The 21,437-nt window shown below is 40.9% G+C and overlaps 1 protein-coding gene across 7 annotated transcripts in view; it reads right to left on the reverse strand.

The window, feature by feature from the left end:
* SYTL5 (synaptotagmin like 5) overlaps positions 1–21,437 on the reverse strand; it is a 243,897-nt gene that overhangs the window by 63,264 nt on the left and 159,196 nt on the right. For 4 of the 7 annotated variants that reach the window (XM_067023040.1, XM_067023037.1, XM_067023034.1 and 1 more), the window contains exons 7-10: positions 10,990–11,131; positions 4,781–4,910; positions 2,812–2,918; positions 81–173 (exon numbers count right to left, since the gene is read on the reverse strand). In XM_067023040.1, coding sequence (XP_066879141.1) covers positions 81–173; positions 2,812–2,918; positions 4,781–4,910; positions 10,990–11,131 — 472 coding nt within the window. Of the gene's footprint in view, positions 1–80; positions 174–2,811; positions 2,919–4,780; positions 4,914–10,989; positions 11,132–21,437 lie in introns of all 7 variants that reach the window. The other 3 variants (XM_067023039.1, XM_067023035.1, XM_067023036.1) reach the window with 1 other exon arrangement.

Below are 21,437 nucleotides of genomic sequence, written 5' to 3' on the forward strand. Positions count from 1 at the left end.
GAACATTATTATCTCCTTTGGAAATGCACAGAAAATCAACGGAGGAAGAATCTTCCAGTGCATGCTAGAGAACTGCTTACGGTTGACAGGCCGCTTGCTACACTGTGGGTGTTTGCAGAAAACCGAGAGGACGCTAAGTCATCAATGCTTTCTTCCATCTCTTGCAAGTAGTCCTAAGGAAGGATGGGGGGAAAAACAATCAGTGGTTTGGTTTATTTCTTTCTTAGAAAGTCTTTCCACTTAAAAAACCACTTTCTTTCTTAAATACTTGAAAAATCAGATAGAAATATCTAGAAATCACCCCATTCCTAGGTTTTTCTCTTTTGCCTTCCATTCTGATGGTACCTGAACTGTACCATCAGAGGACTGGGGTCTCCTTCCTAGTGATGCTTGCTTTATGGAGAGAATATGAAATTTGGAATCACACAGACCTCGGTGTTCAATTCCTACCTCCCTGCTCATTAAAGTGATTCACTTTGAGCAATGTACTTAAAGTTATTTTTTAATTTAAAAAATTGGGGTGCATTTGTGTGTGTGTATATGCCCACACACACCTACCTGTGTGTGTATATATACCGTCAATATGGGGAAATGTATCTTGAAAATCTCTCCAATAGAACAAACTATTTTAGATACTAGATTCTTGTCCAAAATCCCAGATTCTACTTTTCTTCCCCCACTGTTTTTTTCCTGGTTATTTACGTTTATAGCAAAAAGTTTAAGCAATGTAGATAAATTTCAAGTAATATAAAAAACTTATATCTCCACTAACATTCAAGATCAAACTTCAAAAATTTTTGATGGTATGAATAGGATACACACACACACACACACACACACACACACACACACAAATGGACTGTATCATGCATACTCTTTTTTTTTTTTTTTTTTAAATCATGGACACATTTCTTTTTTGCTTCTCCTCTGTTCCCTGGCACTCCTTTCACCCCCACATGTGAAACTAATATTTTGCATCCTGTTGGAATTACATTCTCTTTTTAAAAATAGTTTTCAGTATCTATTGACATAGTTTTTTATTTTCTCCTTCAATATACTGAAATATTAATTACGTAATAGATATTCTTATATATATTAGTTCTTCCATTCATACCTAGAATAAAACTTACTTATCCTTACTGCAATATTTTTGATTCACTGCTAGGTTTTACTTAATATTATATTTCAAGTTTTGCATATATATATTCATAAATTATTGTAGTTTTCATTTTTTAAACTATTTTTAAAATCAAGTGTGAGTATTCAGCTTATATGTCAATACAGTGGCTTCATAATATGAATTTGAAGATTTTCAGAGTTTTCTAACATCAGTAATAGTTTACTAGCATTGGAATTAGCTGTTCCTTAAAAACTGAATACCAAGTAAGCTTTGAAACCATTTGATCTCACTGCCTACCCCCTACCCCTGCCCTTTTGTGGTGGATTTTAAAATACTTTGCAGTTTTTTAATACTATAGTAAATAGCACTGAGTTTTAGAACTAAGTTTCCTGGTTTGTGTTGGAAAAACTATATTAATGTCATTTAACATGTGTGTTCTCCCTTTCTTCCAAGGAGTTCAAATTGGATTACAGCTATTATAGAAATTAGAATATCAGAACATTAGCACCTTAACAATAATTTAATTCAACCTTCTCATTTCATAAATGAGTTCACCTTAAACATTAATTTTCACATAAGTTGGTCTCAATGGAGAAGGTAGTTTATGGGGGTAACTGGAGATGTAGAAATGCTCATATAAAATATATAGTCAGATAAGTCTAGTAATATTTGATTTAGGAAACGTTGTGGTTTCTTATTTCTCGGGGTTTAGATTTAGTGATGTGCTTTTAACCAGGAACTGACATCCCCAACAGGTGTTTTCTTAGAGATAATCTTCACTCATTAACCTGATCACCTGTTACCTTTTTCTTTTCTTTTCAATTTATTTGAACTAAAAACAAAAAACAAAAACAGGTCACCCTTTCTCCCACCTCTAGCAATCACCAGTATATTCTCTGTACCTAAGAGCTTGCTTCTTATTTATTTATTTATTTGATGCTCCATATAAGTGAGGTCACATGGTATTCGTCTTTCTGGCTTATTTCACTTAGCATAACACCCTAGAGGTTCATCCATGTTGTTGCAAATGGCAGGATTTTATTCTTTTTTGTGGCTGAATAGTATTCCACTGTATACATATACCACAACTTCTTTACTCATTCATCTATTTATTGACGGACACTTAGGTTGTTTCCATGTTTTGGCTACTGTAAATAATACTGCAATGAACATGGGGGTGCAGCTATCTTTACAAGTTAGTGTTTCCATTTTCTTCAGATAAATACTCAGAGGTAGAATTTCTGGAGCATATGGTAGCTCAAAATTTTTTAAATTTTTTGAGGAACCTCCATACTGATTTCCATAGTGGCTGCACCAATTTACATTCCCACCAACAGTGCACAAGGGTTCCCTTTTCTCCACATCCACACTAACACTTGTTATCGCCAATCTTTCTTTTTTGAATTTTATATTATTTTTTTATGCAGCAGGTTAATAGTTATCTATTTTATACATATTAGTGTATATATGTCAATCCCCATCTCCCACTTCATCCCACCCCCACCCACCTGTTACCTTTTCTAAATCATTCTTTGGCTGTTTTTATATGTTAGTTGTGAAGACTAATAGGAAGAAATTATTGTTTATCCTCACTTCACTCTCAACTCATCCTCACCTCAAAGTGGACAGGTTTGGAACAAGACTGTGCCCTTTCTTCATGACCATTAGACACTCTTCCACATCCAACTTACCAAGTCTTTGTCTAAAGCCCCAGGGACAGACTTGCTTCTTACGCTTACAGTATCCTCTAAGTCTTCTGTAAATGACCCACTCAAATCTAACTCAGATCGACTCCGATCTGGAGGAAGGAAAAGGAAAGATGTGAATCATCTTGTTTTGTTAGAAGGGTTCATTTTTCATTGCAAATGTTTCATCGTTATTCCAATTCTTTCTCGGCACAGGGCACAGATAGTGTCATGAAAGCAAAACAGTCAGCACTTCATGCTGTTTATGCTAACATACTGCCATTTTTTAACAGTATTTTGAAATTTTCTTGGACTGACTTACCAACACTGATGTGTTCATTTCTCCTTTGAGCATAGGAGGGCAAATGCTCTACTACAAAATACTAACGTTTTAAGCTGTTTAAGGCTTCTGCTTTGCTCATACACTTTGGAAAACTCACAGAATGGGCCCTTAAGCTTAGAAAAAAATAAAACATTAACCATTCTTTATTTAAATATTTAGAGAATCTACTGTGTTTTCATATTTGACATAAAATGCAATGAAATGATACAGCAAGTTCCTTTCACACAAAAAGGGAGTGGCTGTAGGGAAACTGAGAGGAAGTTTCTTTGGGCACCAGAACATTCTTTCATAAGCAGAATTTCTTGCTTTTGAAAATATAAAGAACAATGCAAAACTCAGTAATGCTGTGGATAGCTTACCAAGACACAGTTTATTTCCATAAAACAGTTCTATGTCAAAGCCCTGCTGAGATAGAATAGTGGCTTATAAATGAGAAAGACTGAAGAGAGCAAGAGAGCAATTAAGTTTGAAATGATATATATATAAATGACACAGAACTGCTTAGCATAGCACCTGACATAGAGTATGTACTCAAAACACAGGAGCTGGGCTTCCCTGGTGGGGCAGTGGTTGAGAGTCTGCCTGCTGATGCAGGGGATGCCGGTTTGTGCCCCGGCCCAGGAAGATACCACATGCCGCGGAGCGACTGGGCCCGTGAGCCATGGCCACTGAGCCTGTGAGTCCGGAGCCTGTGCTCCACAATGGGGAGAGGCCACAACAGTGAGAGGCCCGCGTACCACAAAACCAAAAACAAAACACAGGAGCTATTGAGTAGAAGTAGTAGAAATGCACTCTATGAGGTTGGCTTCTAGGCTACTTTAAAATTCTTCATTTAACGGGTGAACCGATTTTCTAGTCCCGAACAAAATGCAACAATAACCATGCACATTTAGACAACCCTTCAGAGCTACCTAGCTGGGAGAGACTCTCCAACTCAGCACAGAGAATCCAGCCTTAGGCTTTAGGCAAATATCATCAAGTAAGGGGCAATTTCTTCCTGTTGAGTATTTTGTCATGATTTCAAACCTACACGTGGGACACAAACTTCCTAATTATGACATGTTTCTCTAAAGAGTTTCCTTATTCATAGGTAATAAAATCTCAACATAAATAATCTCTGCTTCACAGGGTTGTTGTGATACTGAAGTGAAATGATACTTTTGAAGGTATCATACAAATGAAAAGGGTTATTAATAATCCCTTAACGTTGCTTGCAAAGAACTCTTTACTTAAACCATGGAATAATGATTAATCTGCCAAGATACAGGGCACTTCTGACCACCATATCAATGGAACTACCATTTTCTTGAGCTCTGGGCATGTGTCTTTATCTTTTGTATCAAATGAGCTAACTGTATTTCCTGCACTCCTCTACTGACATTTGGTATAGCTCGGAGACTTGGCAGTGGTGACTATGTACTGTATACTCTTGCCAAATCCCAGATTCATGGATTTTGCATGGAATGCAAGAGGCTTTTCAGCAGTTCTTATGGAGTGGGCCTCCCTCCATGGGTCAAAAAATGGATGATTATTTTCTAAGGCATGAAACATCCATTTAATGCCACACAAGGGAGTCAATTCCACCTGATTTATTCATGTTTACAACCGAATATTCACGTGGCAAACACCCACCTGAGGAGAGGGAGGCCCTGGACACTGCTATGGAAGGTGTGCCGGAAGTTTTTCGGTGATGACTCTTTGTGAGATCCTCAGAGGCGCTTTCAATGGCAGCCAAATCCATGGAATTTTCAAAACCGTGTTCCTTCTCACAAAGTAGAAATGAAAAAAAAAAAAAAAAAACCCAAAATCCGTTATATTGACTGTAACTGACTTCCAAATCCTTCCATATAAATAAATGCCAGTATAACCACATGTATGTCTATTCCTGTTTAGGAGGAGCCAGCTGATATCTGGAGTCCATATAACTCTAAAACTTACTATCAATAATTACTCTCTAAAATATATACTAAGAGGTTTGCTAACTAGAACAAAAGATGTTTGAAGTAATTATTCATTCACAAAATTAGTGAGTGTTCTAACATATGGTTAGCAGGAAAGATGGTATTAATACAAGTACCTCCAAACTTAAATGAACTATGTGTAAGAATCTGGCAAGCTTCATAGCCTCAGAATACTGCTCAGGGTTAGAACTCTGTTTGGTCCCACATTTGTCCCCATTGTCAACACGCTCTCTCCTCAACCACCCCTTACTTCCAGCACCCCTCACTCAACAGAAGACCATGCCACCTTTCCCATCTAGTAGGCTGGATGATCAGAGCATGGTTGCTTACGTCATTATTGGAATGAAATTTCATGCAAGGCACTTACTAAAGTTCATAAAAGGATAAAGAATGGGGACTTCCCCAGCTTACAGGAATAGGTGATTTATTTTTTATTTTTGGAGCCTGCTTGCTAATACATGCTTGCGCATGTGACAGAATTCAGACACTTACTTTCATTATAAAGGAAAATTCTGCCCCAACTTTGCCTGTGCCCACAGGGGCTTGACAACTGCATCATTCCAAATTTGCTTGAGTTTTGAAAAACTAATTTTGGGCTTCTGAGAACTGGGCTGAGGTTAAGTTTCCATGCAAACGACACCATGGCGTGATAATGATCGAACCTAAAAGAGACTCTTTCGTTCCCTCTTCCGTAAACAATCAAAAAGTGCCTTCAAAAGTCCTACAGTAAGGCATTCCCTTCTTGTTGCCCTATCTTTACCCCATACCATAGACACTGAGGAGACGTTAATGAACTCATTAGGGAAAGATGGAACTCTCACTTGCTTAGCATGCAAACAAATCAATGCAGCTTCAATATAGACTGGTTTTGATCTTTGAGTATTCTCCAATACATACTACCTGTAGCAGGAGGAATCTGGCTCCTAACTTTTCTAATTGCTGCAGACCACTACGGTTTATCAAAAGACTGTGATGGAGGTCAAAAGGATAGATCCGATTTCAATACCTCTTCAAAAAGTTGGTCACACATGGATTCCTCCACTGAAGCGAAACCAACTTGCAATTAAGTTGACAGCAAATTTTCAAACTGGCACCCTGAATATCACTAATATTGAGCACTAATGGGCCAACTAATATTGTACAGTCATGAACATGTAACACATACCCTGAAGATTCAGGATGTGAAGCCTAAAATTAATAAGTTACATCACAGCAGAGGACAGGTTAGAGATTTTCATGTTGTAAGAATTTTCCATTTAAAAAATGTACTTCTCACATGCTAAGGCAGACAAGAACACTGAAACAAAGAGATGCTGAGAAATGGGAGAAATTGAGAAGCTGTGACCTTGATCGTCATCTAATTCTACATAGGTCTTCCCTTCATCATGAAAGAGCAAACCTGTTTCATAAAGTACTGTGCGGTATTAAGTCTATTCAACGAAAAATATTTCTCTTTGTGTCTCTTCTCTTAGAAAAGACCACCTAGATCAGCTAGAATGCAAGAGTGAGATCAATATAGACACTGCCTATATATATGTATGTATGCATGGTTGTAGGGAATTTCTGTTAGGGAAATCTAGGTGTTGCTTAATAAAGTATTCATGTATTTGCAGCAACATGGATGCAACTAGAGATTATCATACTAAGTGAAGGAAGTCAGAAAGATAAATACCACATGATATCACTTATATATGAAATCTAAAATATGACACAAATGAACCGACCTATGAAACAGAAACAGACTCACAGACAAAGAGAACAGATTTGTGGTTGCCAAGGGGAAGGGGGTTGGGGGAGGGATGGACTAGGAGTTTGGGGTTAGCAGATGTAAGCTCTTACATATAGAATGGATAAACAACAAGGTCCTACTGTACAGCACAGAGAACTATAGTCAGTATCCTACAACAAAGCATAATGGCTAATCGGGGTCTTTTGTGTTTCCATACAAATTGTGAAATTTTTTGTTCCAGTTCTGTGAAAAATGCCATTGGTAGTTTGCTAGGGATTGCACTGAATCTGTAGATTGCTTTGGATAGTATAGTCATTTTCACAATGTTGATTCTTCCAATCCAAGAACATAGTATATCCGTTTTTCTTTCTCAAGACAGCCAAAGCAATCTTGAGAAAGAAAAACAGAGCTGGAGGAATCAGGCTCCATGACTTCAGACTATACTACAAAGCTACAGTCTTCAAGACAGTATGGTACTGGCACAAAAACAGAAATATAGATCAATGGAACAGGATAGAAAGCCCAGAGATAAACCCATGCACATATGGTCACCTTATCTTTGATAAAGGAGGCAAGAATATACAATGGAGAAAAGACAGCCTCTTCAATAAGTGGTGCTGGGAAAACTGGAGAGCTACATGTAAAACAATGAAATTAGAACACTCCCTAACACCACACACAAAAATAAACTCAAAATGGATTAAAGACCTAAATGTAAGGCCAGAAACTATCCAACTCTTAGAGGAAAACATAGGCAGAACACTCTATGACCTAAATCACAGCAAGATCCTTTTTGACCCACCTCCTAGAGAAATGGAAATAAAAATAAAAAAACAAATGGGACCTAATGAAACTTAAAAGCTTTTGCACAGCAAAGGAGACCATAAAGAAGACCAAAAGACAACCCTCAGAATGGGAGAAAATATTTGCAAATGAAGCAACTGACAAAGGATTAATCTCCAAAATATACAAGCAGCTCATCCAGCTCAATGTCAAAAAAACAAACAGCCCAATCCCAAACTGGGCAGAAGACCTAAATAGACATTTCTCCAAAGAAGATATACACATTGCCAACAAACACATGAAAGTATGCTCAACATCTCTAATCATTAGAGAAATGCAAATCAAAACTACAACAAGGTATCATCTCACACCAGTCAGAATGGCCATCTTCAAAAAATCTACAAAAAATAAATGCTGGAGAAGGTGTGGAGAAAAGGGAACCCTCTCGCACTGTTGGTGGGAATGTAAATTGATACAGCCACTGTGGAGAACAGTATGGAGGTTCCTTAAAAAACTACAAATAGAACTACCATATGACCCAGCAATCCCACTACTGGGCATATACCCTGAGAATACCATAATTCAAAAAGAGAGTCATGTACCACAATGTTCATTGCAGCTCTATTTACCATAGCCAGGACATGGAAGCAACCTAAGTGTCCATCGACAGATGAATGGGTAAAGAAGATGTGGCACATATATACAATGGAATATTACTCAGCCATAAAAAGAAACGAAACTGAGTTATTTGTAGTGAGGTGGATGGACCTAGAGTCTGTCATACAGAGTGAAGTAAGTCAGAAAGAGAAAAACAAATACCGTATGCTAACACATATATATGGAATCAAAAAAAAAAAAGATTCTGAAGAACGTAAGGGCAGGACAGGAGAGTGGCATGGGCATATATACACTACCAAATGTAAAATAGATAGCTAGTGGGAAGCAGCAGCATGGAACAGGGAGATCAGCTCGCTGCTTTGTGACCACTTAGAGGGGTGGGATAGGGAGGGTGGAAGGGAGGGAGACGCAGGAGGGAAGAGATATGGGAACATATGTATATGTATAACTGATTCACTTTGTAATACAGCAGAAACTAACACACCATTGTAAAGCAATTATACTCCAATAAAGATGTTAAAAAAAAAAACCTATAGGGCTTTCCTGGTGGCCTAGTGGTTGAGAGTCCGCCTGCCGATACAGGGGACACGGGTTCGACCCCCGATCCAGGAAGATCCCACATGCCGTGGAGCGGCTGGGCCCGTGAGCCATAGCCGCTGAGCCTGCGCGTCCGGAGCCTGTGCTCCGCAACGGGAGAGACCACAACAGTGAGAGGTCCGCGTACCACAAAAAACAAAAACAAAAAAAAACCCTATGATGGGAAAGAATTTTAAAAAGAATATATATATATGTATAACTAAATCACTGTGCTGTCCAGCAGAAATTAACATAACGTTGTTAATCAACCATACTTCAATAAAATAAAAAAATAAAGAAATATTCATGTAAAGGTTGTTAGTTTTGAGGGTACTAGCTCATGACAAGGGTGATTCCCTCCCACTCCCATCCCGCCAATGACGGTACTTAGGAAGGTAAGCCTTGTTTTGGGAACAAACTTGACTAACTTACTAGTTACTGGACTGATAGTCTGCTGCTACCCATTGGTACAGCTGTACCAGCTGTTCAAATTCTTAAAATACTTTTGTATCAGTTGGTAAACAAAGTTACTCCTAGTCCATCTCCCCTTCCCTGTGCTCCCCTCCTCCACAACCCTAGTTCTCCCCACAATCCAGGATACTGCACGGCATGGAAGGGCCCCCAGGATGCTGCCCAACCTTGTGCTAGGGTCTGTTCTGATGGCTCAGTGCCCATGCCATACCAGTTGCTAAATATTTTGAATACCAATCCTTGTTAGGTTGCCAAAGCAGTGAGTGCAATCACCAACTATGCATGCACTTTTCTGGCTATTGAACAGTACTGCTTGCTGAGCTTAGTATAAATATTGATAAAATTTTAAATATGCCTTTTATCTTATCAGCAAATTTAATTTAGACTATAAGTATTTAAATACATTTATTAATTATTATTCAATCTGTCTGAATGCTTTTTGGCTCTTTCTTAAAAATATCTCTAGAATCTGGATGCTCACAACCTCCACGTCTATCTCCCTGTTCCAAAGCTCAGTTTCTTGCCTGCAGTAATGCGACGGCCTCCTTCTTAACTGGCCTTCTGGCGCCCACTCTTATTTCCCTACAGCTGCTTCTCAGAAAAGCCCCCAGTTCCTGTATAAACAGAAGCCAGATGATCTCACTAGTCTGCTGAAAACCCTTCAACTGCCCCCATCTTATCCAGAGTAAATGCCGAAGTGCATACAGTGGTCTACAAGACCCTATCTGGCCCTACTACCCCTTTGAACTCATTTGCTAGTACTCCTCCCTTCGTTCACTCACAACAGCCACGCTGGCTTCCTTGTTCATCCTTGAACACACCAGCTATGCTCTCACCTCAGGATCTTTGCACTGGCTGCTCCTCCAGGGGCATTAGAGATCTTTTAGACACTGGTGAAGTAAGGGCACTGACTATGCAAGATGGAGGTCAGCCATAAAGTGACTGGAATAACCTTCCTGTAATGTACTTGCTGAATATCAGTGCTGTCCCAGCATGGATGAAAACCTTGCCCCAGACTCCTGGCATGGCTAATTCTTCCACTTCCTTCAAGTCTTTGCTTGACCAGGGCTTGGCATATAGTAGGCCCTCATTAAATATTGGCTGAGTCAAAGAATTGTAGTTTGTACATAAAGATTTCTTAAATATAGATGTCAGCTATATATATGGAGTTTCCTGCTTAATCAAAAAATCTAGATGTTCATTCATTCAAAAGAACAGCTTATACACACACACACACACACACACACGCATACACGCACACACACTATGCGACTTAAGTCTCCATTATGTGTTTATTTTAACGGATGTATAGAAAATAAAACGATAAAAATATTTCAAGAGTCTAGGTTTCCTAATTTAAATTGGTTTGGAAAATTTTTAGAACAGTCAAGATCTTGAAAAGCAACATGGAAGATCCAACTCAGAGACTGCTGAACATTATTTATATTTTGTTGAAACCATAGAGCCGTTGATATCCCCATCAAACAAATTCCACCTTCGAACCTGCTCTTTCCCTTTCCTTCTCACTTGAGGCCTCCTGCCAGGAGCTAAGGATGCAGGAGGTTCAGTCCTGATAAAGAAGCATCTGTGTTAAACAAGATAAACAACATGGTCTCAGGTACAGAGAGCTGAAGCCCAGCCATGCCATGGTGGTGGGGCTTAGTCCCAGAAGGGGGAGTGTTCCTTCACATCCGTGTACTTACTCGACTGCTGACTGAGGTCACGCTGCGTGTGCTCGGGACCGGTGACCTCTGAGTGACTGGGGTCACATCATTGCTCCGGATGCTCTTTGGAGTCCCAGGACCAGCTTCCTGCTCGTTGAAATCTGATGAACCAGTGCTCCCCCTAAATGAGAAAGAATATTCTGACTTTAAAGTGGAAGCAGAACAGCGACGAAAGACACAGGGAAAGGCTTCCAAGAAAACAATGGCAACACGTGAACCCCACGAGGTACACCTTCAGGGGCTCATGTTGTTCAACGTCATCTGTCTGACTCCAGGGTCTCCGTAATTGAACTCACCTGTCCACCCTTTTGTTTTCCCACTGCTGGCCAGCGCACTCCCAGCCAGCCCAGGCTCCCTACAAGTTTTTCAGCTTACATTGCTCGTGTTCATGCTTCCACTTCTAAGGCTTTTTGCTCACGTTCTCCCCACCTGATACGCCCTATTTGCCATTCTCTGTTTATCCACATCTTCCCCATCCTTCAAGGGCCAAATGAAGTCCAGCCTCCCCAGTCATGCCTTCCCTGTCTATCACAGGCCTTGTCAACCTCTGCTCTACTCAATTCCTGGTGATTTACAGTCTTTGCCAAACTACGTAGACGGTGCCTACACAATGTCTTGTTTGGCTCTTTAACAGATACGTGGGCGTTGGTACCTCTTTCAACTGTGAGCTCCTTGGGGACAGAGTTGATGACATATGTACCATGATATCTCTAGCACCCTCACAATATCTTGGTGCAAAGGAAGCACTCAGTACCTATGTAATCAAAGATTGGCAATTATATTTTCTCAGTGTTGTTTTTAGTGACTGACTCATGGTGCACATTTAACGAATGTAGGATAAAAATAATGACATTTTGTAAGTGGGTTTGATTCACTTTCATGTTTGCTAAACCTGATTCAATTCCATTCAATAATGATTAATGAAAAAACAGTTCCTGCCTGGAGGTGATCACAATTTTCTTATTAAATGGAGCTTCACAAGTAAATAAGTTTTGACAAATTAGCGTTTAAGAGAAGTGTTTGTTCTTCTTTTATTCTTTGTTCTCAGTGAGTACAAAATATGCTAAATGGGAAAATATAAGCCCTTATGAATTTCACTCTTTCAGTTACTATTTTAATAAGTTATAAGTGCACCTATAATAATAAACATCTTCTTGTTAAAGCACCATAGTGATGGTTAATAGTGATTAGAGCTCACAGTTGAGCCAATAAGAGGAGAGCCTTATAGGAATAAAGGAAGGGCAGTTTTTAAAAAGAATGATGGCGCATGGGTCATTACTAGAAGATAAATCTGGCAGAAGAAAGAATCAACAACGACCAGTGGAGCTGTCAACCACAGCTTCTAAGTTTTTTCAAGGCTCTGCACCAGAGAAGCCACCAAAACCAAATATGCCCTAATTGATATGAGCAGCCACCAACACTCTTGATAATTATGCAAATAGCAGCTGCATTTACTGAGTATTTTCTAGGTGGTTGACACTCCCCATTCCGCAACATCCATGTTTAAAAAAAAAAAAAAGGTATTAACATTCCTATTTTGAAGATAAAGAAACTGAGTCTTGGAGAGGTTAAGCAATTATTCCATACACGCATGCGTGTGTGTGTGCATACACGACAGAGTTAGTATATGACGAAGTCAGGACAAAAACAGAATTGTCTGCTTATCCAAAGCCTGCACTCATGCTCATGCTAGTTTCTCACACTGCTTATTCATCATTTCACCAAGATCAAATTGTCACAACCAGGCAGGTTCTACATAGATAGAATGTAGAAGAAGAATGCTATCAAGAAGATAATGAAAGGATAAGAGACCTGAGAGTTAGTTTCTTACAATTCGATTAAGAGAGCTAGGAAAATTTTCTGGGTAGTAGTCCTTCAATACTACACAGAAACAGACCCTGCTGCTTCTTTCTAGAAGCAGTACTTTGAATAAATTATAGTACTATGGACTATGCTCAGGAGGGGTCTATAACTGTGTCTTTTGAGTCTAACAACAAGAAAATAAAATTTTGAGATTAAATACATTGATAGAATTTGAAATTCTAAGTTCCTTGGTGCTTTACCTGAGCCCTCCTATCTCAGGTGCTACAGTGCTAAATTTGACAACAGTTAAATATATTCATACCTTTCCCAAGTGATGCTGCTTATTCTCAGAAGTCCAACTTAGAAGGGTCTTAGAGACCTACCCAGTGATGCTGCCCTGTGTTCATAGGTTCTCTACTCTTACAACAATACTACCATAAAAATCTCTCTCCCTCCTGTTTTAGGTAAAATCTCCTTTAAAAATAAAGGCTAGGACTGAATCTTGCAGAAAAGAGCCCAGACGTTATGATCCAAGGGGATTTATGTGGGTATTTCTGCTTGTGCCTGTGCTGAAGGTCCTCTCAGACCCAGGTGGTTTTGGAAAATTCCCCATCATGGATAAGCCTTGCTAGAACCAAAGTCCTACTTATGTGGAAGCTCTGGCAGAAGTTGATTAATTGTGGTGATGACAGTCAAGAGGCTGTCCTGTAATAAGGAAAAAAGTCTTGTGATCATAAAACAGCTACTGGAAATTACTGTTGCCAGAAGCATTATCTCAAAAATGGCATATACTTTCACATTTATCCCTGACATTTACTGTGAGCTTCTTAAAAATATTTTCCTCTCAGTTGAATGTTTCAGTGGATTAAACTAGAAAAGACTTAGTCTAATGAGGCGGAATGTCATAAATTTGGGGGTGCCAACTCTTTTAGACATTATGTAAAATCTGACATAAAATACATGAATCTTCGCCTCTTAAATAGAAAGAGGATAAAAGCTTCCTCAAGCCTAAATTAGAGAAACTTAAAGTTCAATTAAGAAAGAGCTATTTTTGATCCCCATATCTTGTTACTGATATTTAAATTAGAAGTATTAGAAATCAGTGCTACCAAACCTTGAAGCTGAACTTGGCTTACGGGGAAACCGAGAAGAAAAAGATACATTTATCTCGTTCTAATAGGGCCCAAAGTATGGGGAATATGACACTGTCTGGGGAGCTTGGAAATTCTGAGTTACTTGAAAGACACATTTCCCAGGGTAGTAAAGAGTGTCATTTACTGTAGCTTATGAGATGCTTTTTTAAAGCCTTCTGTTTTGTTATCTCTAATTTCATGCTGGCCCAAAACCTTGAAAATGGCTTCCTAGATATATCCTTTTCTAGATAAAGAATCCAAGGATAGGGGACAGAGACTCTAATTTAACGAGTTGCCTTTCTGGTTTACAGAGCAGCCTCCCAGGAGTTGGAGCCCAGAAAGAATTTCCCAGGATTCAACCTTCCCAGAGCAGGCTGTCAAGGTTGAGCCTGTGCCTGCCTGGGTAAATGAGTGCTCCCCTAAAGATCAGCCAAAGGCAGCATTAACCTGAGAGATACTACACGCACGGGGACAACGAGGCTAGGACGTAACATGACACAGAGGCGACATGACATTCGTTCTGCAGTTTACGCGCTTTCCTAACTTCTTTTAGTTATTTCAGATGTGAAATAAGTATGGAAGAGACAGGCAAGGGAGGCTGTAGTTAGAAAGTGACGCGAGCCTGTTAAATGGGAAAGAGGTGTTAAAAAGGAGAAACAAAGGGGAAAAAAGCTGTACGTGGCTCAACCTTCCAGTTTTTGGTGATCCCCAAATGCAATGTCTTTGTCAACACCGTCTTATGCGAGCTGGGTGGCCCCCACCCTTGGTTGCACATCAGAAACATCGGGGGAGGTTTTAAACATCCCCATGTCCAGGCCACACCCAAGACTAGCCACATCAGAGGCTCTGGGCACGGGATCTAGGCATCCATGTGTTTTACCACTGCTCCCGCATCCCTTACCACCAGCCAAAGCTGAGAAACACTGGCCTAAACTGTGGATGAGTTTCAATTCATTGATGTCAGGCATCTCTCCAACTGCCTTGTCGTTTCCTCTCATAGCACGATTTTCTTTATTCAGCACGGTGATCGCATCAAGAGAGTGGAGCTGTCCTCAGAGTTTAGATTGTGAGGAATGGAAGGATGCTTTCTGTGTCAGTGAGTGAATGTACGGCACCAGGGGTCAGCAAACTATGGCCCCTGTATCGAATTGGCCCAACACCTGTTCTTGTATAGCCCACGAGCTAAGAGTGGTTTCACATTTTCAAGTGGTTGGGGGGAAAAAAAAAACGAAACTCAAAAGAATATTTTGTGATGTGAAAATTATGTGAAACTCACATTTCAGTGCCCATAAATAAAGTTTTATTGTAATGCAGGCATGCACATTCACTTTGTGCTTTGTGTACAGCTGCTTTCATGCGCCTGCCAACTAAAAATTGGCACTTGCCATCTGCCTCTACAAGGATGAAGTCACTAACCACTGCAGCTGCTGACCTTCAACACCCCCTGCAAGGAATTCAAGGTGAAGATCAGGAATGAGGCCCTCTGTGCTCTGGGAAAAACTGGCAGAACAGCTCTTCAGATAGTTAGATATTTTCAGGAGAAGACTTTATGAGCCCAATTCTTGCATCTCTTTGTATCTAGAAAAGCACTAGAATCATTAATGGTGATGTCTGCTCCTCGTGACTAGCAGCCAGCCTCTGCCAACATGTGTGCTTCACTGCACGTCCCCCTTTCACTAAAGTCATATATAACACTGACCTTCCGCCTGCCTCTCTGGAGCACTTCCTCAGAGCTCTCTGAAATGCCGTCTCCAAGACTAAAGTCCTCATTTTGCCCCCAGTAAAACTTAACTCACACCTCTCAAGTGCATTTTTTTCAGTCGACACTACAACAGCACAGTTGAGTAGCTGAGACAGAGACCATCTGGCTCACAAAGCCAAAAATATTAACTATCTGTACCTTTACAGAAAAGTTTGTTGGCCCCTGTGTCTCCATTTAAAAACCAAACTCTTTAGAGAGGTCAACACACCCCAAAGGAATGAATTTCTGGTACTCTGTGTGTGTGTGTGTGTGTGTGTGTGTGTGTGTGTGTGTGTGTGTGTGTGTTACACTTGGGCACAAATGAACCATCCTAAGAGCTCTTAAACTCTGAATTAGAGAAGCAGATAAATTTGGAAGAAGTGGAAATTCATTAAGCAGTTTCTCTAGCTGCAGTTTCGTCTGAAGCCACTAGCTTTCTGTGGCTGAATTACACATATTTTCCTTCCTTTTCCTTTTTGGAGAAAGGACAAATACAATATAATGTGGTACATGCTCAGTGAAATCCTGTTCGATGAATCTTAGTGTTAAGTATATAAAGAGGCTTTATCATTTGATTTACTAAAACAAAAGCTGATTTGTTTGATGGTTTTTAAATGTTTAGGGTTTCCTCAAAGAATCTGTTTCCTTTAAAAAGACTCTCTAAAATGGAGCAGACAGTCATCATGAGGGAAGGACTCTGGGTATGAGGAAAAAGAACAAAATTAAGAACAGGTCGAACTCTCAGTCTGGTAATATTTTGGTCGTTTGCAATCACAACAAAATTCTGTTCCCATGTCTAGTTTCTAAAGAATGGCTGGAAGCCAGTTGGAGGAGAGCCCAGCAGCCATGAAAAACCCTGGGTGGACTAGAAGTCAGAGCAAGAAAACCAACTCCGCTTCCCTGGTGGCGCAGTGGTTGAGAGTCCGCCTGCCGATGCAGGGGACACGGGTTCGTGCCCCGGTCCGGGAGGATCCCACGTGCCGCGGAGCGGCTGGGCCCGTGAGCCATGGTCGCTGAGCCTGCGCGTCCGGAGGCTGTGCTCCGCAACGGGAAAGGCCACAGCAGTGAGAGGCCCGCGTACCACAAACAAAACAAAACAAAAACAAAAACAAAACCTGCCCTCCCCCACTAGACAGCAAGGAAAGCAAGTGTTTAACAGAGCTTAGCTTTCAGTAACTAAATGGAATAAGCACTTACTCTGTACTTAGTAGTTCAGATTTGCTAAACTCTTGTTCTACCTGTAATGCTATGTTGCTTATAAGAAAAAAGTTACCATGGAATCCAAAGCCATCCATATCCTGGTCCAATGAAGCTCTCCATCTCATCTCTTGTAAACCACATTTCAATTTTACACTCTAAAAACCCTGAACTGTTTGTTTTCTAGCACGTGCAAAATTGCTTTATGCCTCTTTTCCTTTGCACTTTCTAGTTCCTCTATCTAGAATGTTCTTCTTACCTCTCTTCACCTGGCAAAGTCCTCCTCACTCCTTCAAACTGCTAAGGGACCATCTCCATGAAGCTTCCCTGAATCCTCTGGAAGGTTAAATGCCTATCTCTGGTTTCCCCATAGCACATAGATATCTTTTTAGCATGATACCATATTGTCTTGAAACTATTTGTTTAGTCATCCCAACTTCCCTGCCAAATTGGAAATTCACGAACAGGTGGAAAAGTAGCATTAACTAAGATCTTCCACATTTACCACTTGGCATATAGTACTAGGCTAATAATGTTGTGTTGAATTCATTTGTATAAATAAAATGCATAGGTGGGAAACAACTGGAGAAATGACAAGATAACAAGGAGGTGGCTTCCGGCTTACAATCATTTGGCCACAGGGATGAGCAAGTCAAGAACCCAGTTGTAGTTCAACCTAAGTATAGTGTCAAGGGTCTGGCTGAACTCCCGATCTCCATACTGCCTCACATTATTGACGTTATAATAAGGAACGTCTCATGTATATAAAGAAAACATAAATCAGGGGCTGAGCAACTGGTGGTCTGACAATCTGCACCTTTGGAGGAGGTCCGAGAGCAGTTAGGGAGGGGTGCTGTAGCACACATCGGTAGCCCCACCTCGATCCACAGAACTCACCTCCTCTATCCACAGAATCCTGTTTACTAGGAACACCTACCCACGACTCTACACCTGAGGACTTTTTTGGATCCCAAGAGCATGTAGCTCCTGTGCACAGAACAAGTCAGAAGTGCCAGGGAGTAAGTGCCCCAGAATTAGCCCTCAACCGATGATGAACAGGGAGCTGGTTTATAATTACCCCCAGATTCCTGATCTCTTGACTAGATAACTCTGAGAAGTGTTCTAGCCTGTCTCCTACAGTTGTCCACCGAGATTGAACGCTAGTTGCCACAGTGGTAACTGGCTTAATGACACACTCTTTTTGGCTCACCTCCCTTCCCTGGTTCACTACCTCCACTCCCCTATCTGTGTGTTCCAAGACCACATCCTAAATAAATTACTTGCTTTGGAATCCTTACATAAGGGTTTTCTTCTGGAGGAATTCCAATCAAGATAGGTATGTATGGCAGGCAAAGGATGTGTTGAAAAGGGATGGTCCTGAGTTATAAGTTTCTCGCTGAAGAATTATTTGGCAGCTCTAGACCTCATGTAACTCCCACTGATATGGTCACAGTTCAGGTAAACTACAGACTCTCGTGATTCCACATTCCCTCACCTCTCCTATCACCTGTCCATCACTTCATGGAAGTACTGATAAGATTCAATACTGCGGGCTGCTGTGAATAGTGTGGTTTCTGCTTTTGGATCAGAACCAGCCAAAGCAGCTTGTGAAGCTTCACAGAGACTGTGACAGTCAGTCCTGGGCTTCCTAGACAGCAATTAAGAACAAGTGGAGAAAACTGGAATGTGCTTGGGCAGGGGGTGGTGGTGGGGAATATGAGAAACTGGTTGGTTATCAGAAGGTACAGGTTCCCATGGTTAAATGCTTGCCATATCCCCCAATGTCATGATAGAAATGCTGCTGAGAAGCACGGCAGCATCCTTTATCCATTTGTTACTGAACAGAATAAATTTTCAGTTCCAAGTTTCACTTTTCCTTTCTGTCTTTTAGGGGACACTACCGATGTCCCACCCAGATCCCCTCAGATCCGTTGTACCAGGCTCCACACACGGCATCCCTAGCTTCTGGGTGCTTTTCTGCTAATGGCTTGCACCTATGACCTTCAGAGATTTGCCTTTAGCATTGGAGGCCAAGACATGTCTTGAGGTGTGCCTCCCCTGACCCTCAGTTAAATCTGAATTTCAGAGAAACAGTCAAGAAGTTTTTAGTATAAAAATATACTACTGGGCTTCCCTGGTGGCGCAGTGGCTGGGAGTCCGCCTGCCGATGCAGGGGACACGGGTTCGTGCCCCGGTCCGGGAAGATCCCACATGCCGCGGAGCGGCTGGGCCCGTGAGCCATGGCGGCTGAGCCTGCCCGTCCGGAGCCTGTGCTCTGCAACGGGAGAGGCCACAGCAGTGAGAGGCCTGCATAATGCAAAAAATAAAATTAAAAAAAAATAAATAAAAAGCATGTTTCATGAAATCTTATTTTCATATACTATGTAAATAGTAGTATATATTTTTTTGTTTTTGTTTTTGTTTTGTTTTTTGTTTTTGTTTTGCGTTATGCAGGCCTCTCACTGTTGTGGCCTCTCCCGTTGCGGAGCACAGGCTCCGGACGGGCAGGCTCAGCAGCCATGGCTCACGGGCCCAGCCGCTCCGCGGCATGTGGGATCTTCCCAGACCGGGGCACGAACCCGTGTCCCCTGCATCGGCAGGCGGACTCCCTACCACTGCGCCACCAGGGAAGCCTGAAACATGCTTTTTAAAAAGTTCTTTATCTGGAACTAAAATTTACCTGGGCATCCTGTGTCATTATTTGCTAAATATGGAAACCCTGCCTAAGGGAACCTACAGACAATGACTGACTGGGACAGAAGTGCAATGGTCCAGCTGCTCAAAATGGAAAAAGCTGGAGACACTTTATGTTCCAGAATCCCTTGCAGGACCAAGCTGAGTTCTCAAATGCAGACCTCACTTGAGATAGCACATTGCTCATCTTCCTCCTTTTCCTTATTCTGTCTTTCTTATTCCCTTACTGGTTCCTCCTGGAATCATTTCAATGAACAAATTCCTCACTTAGGAATCCATGCCTGAGGGTTCGTTTCTAGGAGAGTATGATTTAAGATAGATAGCTCACAAATCACACCATATCGACAAGTCATCACAGCGGGAAAGGAACTAGGAATCACTGCCTTGAAGAGCATTCTGTTTATTAATTATAGTTCACATTCACATTCTTTTTAAAAAATCTCATCTGCCTCCTTTGCCAAGTCCCTAGCAACCAGTGAAGAGCCATTTGCCATGTTCCTCTGAGAGGCTGCTGAGGCTTGACTAAGCCATTCACACGTTTCCCTGCTCTGAAACTACTGAAAAGAAATAAACTCTAACCAGGCATCTACTAAAACATCATTTCTACTCTGATATGTTATGAGTTTTTAAAAAGGATGCCCAAGCCCAACTGCTTCAGGAAAAGAGCAACGAACTATGAAGAAACATGCACTGATGAAAAGAAAGGGGAATTAATTGCTAAGCTAGGTCAGGTAATAGACCAAAGAGACCAGAATCTTGCAATTCTCTTTTGGGGAACTTGCTATTCCATATTAAAAATGATTTTCAGGGGAGGCTGCAATTCTGCTTGCAGAACCTAAGGAGAAAAGAGTCTGCCAGTTTTACCGCTTGGCTTTGCAGAATTATTGCAGCTCCAAGCAAACAAAAAGGAGTTAACAACTTTACGTGATGGGAGTGAAGAAAAGATGGGCCACCTCCTGCCCCAACTTTTCTAAGGAATAATTTTGGGATAAGGTAATTCATCTTGCTGTGGCAGTCCATTAATGAGTCATCACTGTGATAAATACATGTTCTAGGAAAAGGACATGTTGTTCTACTGATCTCGCAAACATCCTGACTCTCTTCCTTCACGCGAAAACATTGTTCTTGGCATGCTTCAGCCAAAGCACCCTGACTGCTATATTCTATCTATAAACCATCTCGGGTATTCACAATTTAAAATATGAAATCTACTTAGGGACGCCCTTCCAGTTTACAACAAGAAAACCCCTGGGTCAATACACCAGTCTTTGGTGAAACATGTCCATATGGCTTTATAGCTTTAACTGCATGGGTCCGTTTATACATGGACTTTTCTCCCACAGTAAATACTGTGAGAGAAAAGTATTTATACTTTTTATACTACACGATACACAGTTGGGTGAAGCCTTGGATACAGAGGAACCGTGGATAGAGAGGGCTGACTGTCAAGTTATACTCGGATTTTTGACTGGGCAAAGTGTGTGTGTTGGGGGGGTGGTCAGCACCCCTAACCCCTGTGTTATTCCAGGGTCAACTGTATTTATACCCAGCAGTAGTTAAGACACAAGGAATAAACCTAGGCAGATAGATTCTGAAAGAACGGCATAAGCAATGTGATACTGGAGAGCATGCCCCTTACTCTTGTTGAGTAACTGTAAGACAAATTAATTTAAAATGGAATAATATAATGTTTGTTGGGCCAGGAGACTTTAAGTGTTTTTAACGGGGGACTCCATCTTTCCTCCTTTTATATATATATATATTTTCCCTTTTAAATGCCAGCCTGAAATATGAGCCAAGAGGGCTCCTCCATTGAGTCCTCACAAGGCTGAACAAAAATAGCAACACTAAGCGAGTTG

Source organism: Kogia breviceps, chromosome X (genome assembly GCF_026419965.1).
Source record: "Kogia breviceps isolate mKogBre1 chromosome X, mKogBre1 haplotype 1, whole genome shotgun sequence".
Taxonomy (NCBI): Eukaryota; Metazoa; Chordata; class Mammalia; order Artiodactyla; family Physeteridae; genus Kogia; species Kogia breviceps.